The 7,966-nt window shown below is 57.7% G+C and overlaps 2 protein-coding genes across 8 annotated transcripts; both read left to right on the top strand.

The window, feature by feature from the left end:
* The first annotated feature begins 232 nt into the window (after window positions 1-232).
* On the top strand, window positions 233-4,661 carry CCDC28B (coiled-coil domain containing 28B). Of its 6 annotated transcripts, none has more exons than XM_077898700.1 (5): window positions 233-440; window positions 1,576-1,766; window positions 2,872-3,038; window positions 3,160-3,353; window positions 3,547-4,144. In XM_077898700.1, exons 2-5 carry the CDS (start codon window positions 1,603-1,605, stop codon window positions 3,655-3,657), a joined length of 636 nt encoding a protein of 211 aa, XP_077754826.1. In that variant the 5' UTR covers window positions 233-440; window positions 1,576-1,602; the 3' UTR covers window positions 3,658-4,144. The 6 variants fall into 6 exon arrangements, with proteins under 6 accessions (XP_077754826.1, XP_077754827.1, XP_077754823.1 ...); XM_077898701.1 differs by having other exon boundaries at window positions 440-580; XM_077898697.1 differs by lacking the exon at window positions 233-440 and adding an exon at window positions 1,098-1,115.
* Window positions 4,662-4,817: 156 nt separating this feature from the next.
* Window positions 4,818-7,838, top strand: IQCC (IQ motif containing C). 2 transcript variants are annotated; one of them, XM_077898692.1, is made up of 5 exons: window positions 4,818-4,995; window positions 5,410-5,553; window positions 5,779-6,043; window positions 6,495-6,613; window positions 6,736-7,838. In XM_077898692.1, the coding sequence occupies exons 1-5, from the start codon at window positions 4,954-4,956 to the stop codon at window positions 7,585-7,587; spliced, it is 1,422 nt and encodes a 473-aa protein (XP_077754818.1). In that variant the 5' UTR covers window positions 4,818-4,953; the 3' UTR covers window positions 7,588-7,838. The 2 variants fall into 2 exon arrangements, with proteins under 2 accessions (XP_077754818.1, XP_077754817.1); XM_077898691.1 differs by lacking the exon at window positions 4,818-4,995 and having other exon boundaries at window positions 5,227-5,553.
* Window positions 7,839-7,966: the final 128 nt, after the last annotated feature.

Below are 7,966 nucleotides of genomic sequence, written 5' to 3'. Positions count from 1 at the left end.
TTCCTTCCTGCCGCCGCCGCTGCTGCTAATAGGCTTGTGTGTATATATATCCTTTGTGCTTTTATCTATTTTCCTGCTTATGTACATTTCCCTCCTCCTATCCCCCCACCCTGGCCTTCTGACAAAGCCACCACCATTTTGTAAGGGACTGTAGTTTCTCTCCAAACCGATGGGAAAGTGAGTTTTTGGATTGCCATCACACAACCAACATTTGTCACCTTAGTTCAGGTGGGGAGGTGAAGTCAGGTGAGGGGGAGAGCCTAGGAACGGCCGTAGGCTCCTCCCATCTTATGCATCCCAACCGCTAAAGGAGGTCACTTTCGCTTTAAATGCAAATTGCCTCCTGCCAGCTCCACTTCCACGGCTCCCTTCCCTAAGAGGGGAGCAGCAAGGGCGGAGGGACCCGCTCGGAAGCCTCCGTGCAGACCCCACACCTCCAGGTCAGTTGCCCCCGTCCAGGGTGTGGGAGGGTGCAGGACGTCGCAGGTCTGATGCTCCGTTTTGGATCCTGGCTCCCCCGCTGAGCGATCCATTTGGCGGCACACGGCTTTGAAGACTGAGCGTGGGAAATAGATCCCAGGTAGCCCCAGCCTTCCTGGGGAGCAGGGGTTCCTGCTCCAATTCGTCTACCGAGTCCGTAATAGGGCCAAGCTGCTGCAACGCGAGACGCAGGACGTGCTCCTGTCTCCCCTCCACCACACCCCTCGGGGCCAGCCAGCCGGGGGCCAATTCCGATGCTTATGCCCCCGGTGGCGCCACCATCCCAGAGTGCGGCCCAGGGCGAGCCGCTTGGGAGAGGCCGGGCTCCCCCGGGAGGACCTCAGCGGCCTGAGGCGCAGGGTGGAGCTGGGCTGGGGGCTGAGCAGTGCCGGCCGCGGCGGCCCTTGTCGGAGGCCGAGTGCGCCCGCCGCCCGCCGCCCGCCGCCCGCCCGCCCCGGCTGCCGCGGAAGCGGAGCCGCCCTCCGGCTGCGGAGAGGGAAGCGGCGGCGCGCCGGCCCGGACGACTGGGAGCCGCCGGAGCCTTGCGGCCGGGCGCGGGCGGCAGGGGCCGGATGCCAGCGGCCAAGTCGGGGAGCCCCGTCCCCGTCTTCTGGTGGCTACTGCCCGACACCCAGGTCTCCCCAGGTGCCCCCCCGGACTTGGCCACCCCCCTTACTGACGGGGCCGAGGGGCTAGTCGGCGTCTGCCCGGACCGCTGGCCGAATAGAGGGCCCAGTGAAGGCGCTGCTAGTCCGCCGCCCCGCCGCCCCGCCGCCCCCTCCCTTCCCGTGCCAGCTCCGCCCCTCCGCTACTGGGGCAGGAAATCCCAGCAGCAGCAGCGGGAGGATGGTGGCCGCTCCACCCCTCCTAGGCGCGGGCCAGGTTTTCAGGCTGGGGCTGGAGGGCAGGCGGGGGGCCTAAGCTGGGTCCTGGCAGGCCCTTCAATACACATCCAAGACCCCAGCAGGAAGGCACTGGCCTCTGGCCCTGCCCATACTGGACAGAGGAGGGGACAGTCAGAAGGTCCAGGGCCCCTGCTTTGCGGCTCTCAGGGCTTGCGGGATGAAGTGATGACTTTGCCTCTCACTGTCTCAGTGGGACCTGAGGCCTAACTGGCATCCAATGGAGGACAAGAAGAAGAAAAGGAGTCCCAAGCCCTGCCTGACCCAGCCAGCCCAGGCCCCGGGCACACTACGAAGGGTCCCTGTGCCCACCAGCCACAGCGGCTCCTTGGCCCTGGGACTCCCTCATCTGCCATCCCCCAAACAGCGGGCCAAGTTCAAGAGGTGGGTACAGAAGGAAAGCAAGGCAAGGAGGGAGGGACCCCAACTCTGGGCTGAGCCCTGTGGGAAGGAAGGTAAAGACAGCCTTAGCCTAGTTACTAAGCAACAGTTGATGCCTTCCCTGGGGCTGCCCTACTGGCTCCTGAGAACTCAGAGATGCCTCCGCCCCAATCTCTGCCCTCAGGCCTAGGGTAAAGCTAAATGGGTGACTGTGCACCTTAGAGAAGGGAGTGAGGCGATGCTGCCAGAAACTGAGAGGCTATAGGGCACACGGGAGAGAGACAATGTCAAAGCCAAAGGACCTGCCTGACATGGAAGAAAAATATTGCCCAGAAGGTTCCCAGAACCACAGGTGGTTTGTGGCCCCAGAGAATCATGGAGCAGGAGATGGTAACAGGATACTCAGGTGTACGTACGATTTGAATTTTCTGCTAAATTTTTCTTAATGATTAGGAATTTGCATCCTACCCTTCAACCTGTCCATGTGTGTTTCCCACTAAACACGAGGTGTTCTTTCTCCCATTATCATGCCTCCCTCTGGCTTTGCACACTACTAGCCTGAGACAGATGTCTGGGGATGGTGACAGTGGGGTGTGACAGAAGCTCAGAGCTGGAACAAAGACTGTAGGGAATGCAACAGGAGAGAAGGGCGGGCAGGCTGAGAAGGGTCATTCAGTGTTATCCTGGGGTGATGGAAAATTCAAAACAGTTTTGAAGTAGAAGAGGAGCAGAAAGACATTTTGGGGAGAGATAAGATGGCTGTCATGGCAATAAGGAGTAAATGTCCCCAAGTGAGGGCAAGTGATACTCGGGGTCAGGTGAAGAATGAAGGCAGGGCTCAGATAGGAATCCAAAAGCCCCCTTCCAGGCCTGGTTCTGGCCATGAGGGTCATCTGAAAACAGAAACTTCTTTTGACCTCTTCTCCCTTCTCCTCACCCGCTCCCTTCCCATCCCAATCTGGTGCTCAGGGCAGGGCCACAAGAACAAACATCCCTTTCTGTTCTGGAGTAGAGAGGAAGATGAATTAGTACATAAAGGGCATAAAAAAACCCTTTGGGTACCTGGCCACTCCCACCCTGTGACCATGGTCATACCCACCCCAACCAGGGTAGGCAAGGAGAAATGCCGCCCAGTGCTGGCTGGAAGTGGGGGCGGCTCTGCAGGCACCCCCCTGCAGCACTCCTTTCTGACCGAGGTGACCGACGTCTATGAGATGGAGGGGGGACTGTTGAACTTGCTCAATGACTTTCACTCAGGCCGGCTGCAGGCCTTTGGTGAGTTCCAGGGGCTGGGCCAAGAGGGTATGTGGCGGTGGGGGTGGAGGGCCTGGTCTCTGAGAGGTGGCTGGGGACCGGGTCCCAAGCTGCTCCCAGAGCTCAGACAGGTGCTGTCCAGGGAAGGAATGCTCCTTTGAGCAGCTGGAGCACGTGCGGGAGATGCAGGAGAAGCTGGCCCGGTTGCACTTCAGCCTGGACGTGTGTGGGGAGGAGGAGGAGGAGGAAGAGGAAGAGGACGGGGTCACTGAGGGGCTGCCTGAGGAACAGAAGAAGACGATGGCTGACCGCAACCTGGACCAGCTGCTTAGCAATGTGGGTCAGGGCTGGGTGCTGCTCTTCCCCGCGACACTGGGGGTGGGGGAGGTAAACCTAAGGCTAGTCCTGGCCCCTGGGTGAAAAGCTGGGGGTGCATGGAGCCTCAACCCCCACAAGATGGCTCCCAGAGCATCCGAGGTTTGGCCTGGTGCCTCTCCTGACAGAAACCTCCTTTTCTCTCTGTTGACAGCTGGAAGATCTTAGTAATTCTATGTATCCTTTCTGGGCAATCCTTCTGTGTGTATGTGTGTCTACACCTCCCACAGCTGAGATGAGTTCCCTTCTTCCCACCACCCTCTAGGAGTATTTACAATATAACCAACCTCTCTCCCCTTTCTGTGGAACTGAAGAATTAGCCACAAACTGCCCCACACAGAGATTTCACCCAAATAGCAGGAGGAAGGTAGTTGCAGGGAATGTGATTTATGTACTTACGAAGATCTTTGCAAGTGAGGCTTTTGGCTGGCTCGGTTGATGGAGCACAGGATTCCCAGTCTCTGGGGTTGTGAATTCGAGCCCCATGTTGGATGTAGGGATTACTCAAAAATAAAACTTCTAGTTACACTAGTGAAAAAGATAATTTTTTTTTTCTTTTAAGAGAGGGAGATGGGGTGAGCCGAGGGAGAGGGAGAGAATCTTACACAGGCTCCATGCCCAGGCAAGAGCCCCCTGCAGGGCTCCATCTCACAACCCTGAGATCATGACCTGAGCCAAAAACCAAGAGTGTGACCCTTAACTGACAGAGCCACCCAGGCGCCCCCAAAATAAAATCTTTAAAAGAAAGAAAATCTTTGCAAGTAGTTTAGCTGACACCAATCCATGGCAAAGCTTGTCGGATGTCTTCCTACTCTTTCAACATTGGACAATTATTTTCACTGATTTCGGTGGGAGATCCCCATCTAGTCTTAAGCCAGAAATAGTGCAGGTGCACGTACCTGCAAGATCTAGACCAAGAGAGAAGGGATAAGCCACCTAGCAAGGGGGGCAGGTGTGGACTGCAACCTGGACCACGGATCACCCGAGCCCCCGCCCCCGCCCTAGTGCAGTTGGGGAGGGGCGGACGGGGCGGGACAGACTGAGGTCCAGAGCGTCACAATCCTTGACCGGCACAGCCAGAAGCTGCACCTGGCGGAGAACGCCGAGCCTGAGGAGCAGTCCGCCGCGTAGCGTCGGCCCCAAGTCGGACCTCTCACTCCGTTTAAACTGTGACTTTTTACTGATTCGATCGGGTGTTTCGCGGCCCCCCAGGTGCTATGGGGGAGGGGGGCACTGGATGGAATTAAACCAGACAGACAGACAGACAGACACCGGCTCCGTGTGCTTCCTGCCTTCCCTGCGCCGTCACCCGGGGAAGCCCCCGGCCCCGACCCCGCGGAGGCACCGGGCGCCACACACGGTGGCACCGACGCGCCAGCTCGGGGGCTGCAATTCCCAGCGCGGGGTCTGCGAGCGCGAGGGGTGAGCCTGCGCCCGGACGCCGCGCATCACTGCGGGAGGAACAAGGTTGCCATGGAGACGGGGGCGGAGCCTGCGCGCGGCGCGGACTCGTGACGCATCTCGTAGGCGCCCGGCGAGCGGCGGGTCCGTGGGCGCCGGGATGGAGCGGGAGCGGTTGGTGTGGAGCGTCTCGGCGCTGCAGGTGCGGAGCGGGCCGGGGGCGCACGGTTCCCACCGCGGGATCTCGGACTGGGCGGCTCGGACGAGATGCGGCTGCCACGCTCAGTCGCCCTCCCTCGTGCCCCCCTCTAGAATCACCGGCCCACCCCCACCTGAAGAATGCTGGGACCCACGGACCCCCCCGCCCCGCCACTCCCCCGTACGCTCCTGCGGGATCCAGGAAGTGGGGGGAAGGGCCTCAAATTCAAAAGGGGGATCCAGTCGGGCATCCTCCCTTGAACGCTCGGAGACTGTCCTGACGCACGGAACCGCCTACCCTTTCCCCGTGGCCAGATCCCCTCTTACAGTCCCTGGGATGACCTCTCCAGGAGAATCCCCCACAAGTTCCCGCTTCTGCAGTGATAAGCATTTTCTTTCCCCTTATTCTCCACGCCAGGCCTGCGTCCGGGGCTTCTTGGTCCGACGCCACTTCCAGAGCCTTCGAGCTGAGTATGAGGCTATTGTACGAGAAATCGAGGGTGATCTGGGCACGCTTCAGTGGACAGAGGGCTGGATTCCCAGGCCCCAGTTTCTCCCAGAGGTACTAAACACCCCAGTGGAAGAAGGGCGGGGAGGAGGGACCTGGGCAGGGAATGCAGAGAAATGGTAGCATCCACCCCTTCCTGTTGACAAGCTTTTCTCTGGGGAAGCGACTCCACTCTTCACATTACAGTCCTTAATCCTTACCACTTTGCATGCTAAATCTGGGCACCCAGATGTTTTTGGATGGTTTAGCTGTGAGGTTCTCATACTTCTAATTTCTTAGAAGGCAAAATACCATCGGACCCGGAAACCCCAAAGGAGGGCACCAGATCCACAGCAGGAACTTTGGAGCCGCTTCTCAAGTAAAGAACCTGAGAGAGATGTTGTCTTGGGGGAGGTGATGCTGAAGAGGTCAGGAAAGAGCTCGGCAGACTCAGGAAGTCTTCTTTGCAGAAGTGACAGCCTCTGGTTTCAGGATGAGCACAGCAGGAAAGCCAGGAATGTCAGCCAAGAGGAGATCAGAGATACGCCAAGTATGGAGAACCCAGGTACCTCTCTGCCTGGACTCAGGGCAAGCCCCTGACCTGCTCTCGGCCTCAGCTTCCCCATCTGACTTTTATTTTATTTTATTTTATTTTATTTTTTTTTATTTTTATTTTTATTTTTATTTTTATTTATTTATGATAGTCACAGAGAGAGAGAGAGAGGCAGAGACATAGGCAGAGGGAGAAGCAGGCTCCATGCACCGGGAGCCCGATGTGGGATTCAATCCCGGGTCTCCAGGATCGTGCCCTGGGCCAAAGGCAGGCGCCATACCGCTGCGCCACCCAGGGACCCCTCCCCATCTGAAAAGTGAAAGTCTTGTGCTCAATAAGGTGCATCCCTCTCCTCTTTCCCCATGCCTAGTTAATGGCACTCATGGGTAGGGAGGGGGAGAGTAGCCAGTACCCAGTGTGTACCCCTAAAAGCCTTCTCCCTCTTTTCTTCCCTCCTTCACAGAAGCTGCAGGTCCAGGACTGCCCTACAGCCCCACAGAGCTCCGGGAGCTCCAGTACCACCACAACCACTTGGCCATGGAACTGCTGTGGCTGCAACAGGCTATCAGTAGCCGTAAGGAGGTAGGCACTACCTTGGAGCCCTTCCTGCATGTTTAGGGCCAGGGGTGGGGCTTAGAGAAAAGCCTCCTGCTCTATGCTTAAGCAGTCCTGCCTGGTACAGTGTCTGTACTCTTCCCCAACAGTACCTGATTCTTAAACAAACACTGACATCTGGCCCAGAGGTGAGCCGGCCCAGAGACAAGCCCAACTTGTGCCCAGATGGCAGGACACAGACCTGTGAGAGGGCTGGGTCACAAACAAGCCCACCACCAAAAAACCAGTCCTACAGAGACAGGACCACTAGAGAGCCAGACTATGTGGATGACTGTTGGAGGCTCAAAGCACAACGCCACAAGTCCCTGGAAAGACTGGCCACTACAGACAAAACTACTGCTGGGATCAAGTACAGGGACCCATGCTACAGAAGAGCTGGGCCACAGCTGCCCACACTATCAGATAACCAGGCCTTAGAGAACAGGTTCACCAAAGAGCCAGACTGTGGGGAACAGACCTTTGGACGGACCTGCCCGCAGCGGATGACTGCCCTGGATGACCACACCCCCAAAGACCTCAAACCCAGGGGCTCCTATTCCGAAAAGGCCAGGACCTGGGTGCCCACACTCTGTGAAGACCCAGATATTGAGGACAAGTCTCCCACAGGGCCGGAACACAGAGAGGCCAATCGCCAAAGAGCTAGGCCACGGAAGTCGGACCTCTCAGAGGACTTTGGCATATGGGATGAGACCTTGGCAGAGTATGGTGGCCAGGATCTCTGGAAGACTAAACCACCTAAGGGCCAGTTCCCTAGGGACAAAAGCTCCAGAGACAGAACCTCCAATGAACCTAGCCATGAGGAAGGGAAAAACCAGAGGATTGTACCATGGCAATCAAGGCCGCCTGAGAAACTGTCTTCAACAGGGACACTCCACATGGGAGAGGAAGGCCCTCCCTGGGGAGCCAGGGGGAAGACCCGCTTCCAAAGGGGGGTGCTATGAGAGGGTGATGAGGGAGGCAGGGCTTCATCCTTGTTCCCTGCTACCAGCTCTACCTTCTGCCCTTGGCCATTGGTGGCTAATGGGGCCAAGAGAAGCTGGAGCAAGGAGCTGGCACCAGCATAGGGAGAGGATAGGAAGAGACTCTCTTCCATCCTCTGTCTGTAGCTTAATCCAAATTTTGGGACAGGGAGTTATCCGGGGTAAGTAAAGTGGGGAGCCTGATAGAGAATAAAGGTTTTTCATGGATTCTACACCTGGTTGCATTCATCATCTGTCTCTGTTCAGGATCGACATTGGGCCTTCCTGTTCCCTACCTGCTGGCATGTGGCATCTTCCCAGGGCTGGCTGGGAGCCACAGTCCAGGGGCTGACTGGCCATC

Source organism: Canis aureus, chromosome 5 (genome assembly GCF_053574225.1).
Source record: "Canis aureus isolate CA01 chromosome 5, VMU_Caureus_v.1.0, whole genome shotgun sequence".
Classification (NCBI taxonomy): domain Eukaryota; kingdom Metazoa; phylum Chordata; class Mammalia; order Carnivora; family Canidae; genus Canis; species Canis aureus.
Note: the sequence above shows the minus strand (reverse complement) of the source record. Positions and strands in the feature narration are given on the sequence as shown.

Bases quoted from the DNA above. Each gene is read 5' to 3' on its own strand.
- CCDC28B (XM_077898698.1), top strand. From the start codon at position 1,327: ATGGTGGCCGCTCCACCCCTCCTAGGCGCGGGCCAG. The intron at 1,767-2,871 runs GTGGGTACAGAA...CACCCCAACCAG, and splicing joins CAGCGGGCCAAGTTCAAGAG to GGTAGGCAAGGAGAAATGCC. The intron at 3,354-3,546 runs GTGGGTCAGGGC...CTCTGTTGACAG, and splicing joins TGGACCAGCTGCTTAGCAAT to CTGGAAGATCTTAGTAATTC.
- IQCC (XM_077898691.1), top strand. From the start codon at position 5,329: ATGACCTCTCCAGGAGAATCCCCCACAAGTTCCCGCTTCTGCAGTGAT. The intron at 6,044-6,494 runs GTACCTCTCTGC...CCTCCTTCACAG, and splicing joins GCCAAGTATGGAGAACCCAG to AAGCTGCAGGTCCAGGACTG. The intron at 6,614-6,735 runs GTAGGCACTACC...CTTCCCCAACAG, and splicing joins CTATCAGTAGCCGTAAGGAG to TACCTGATTCTTAAACAAAC.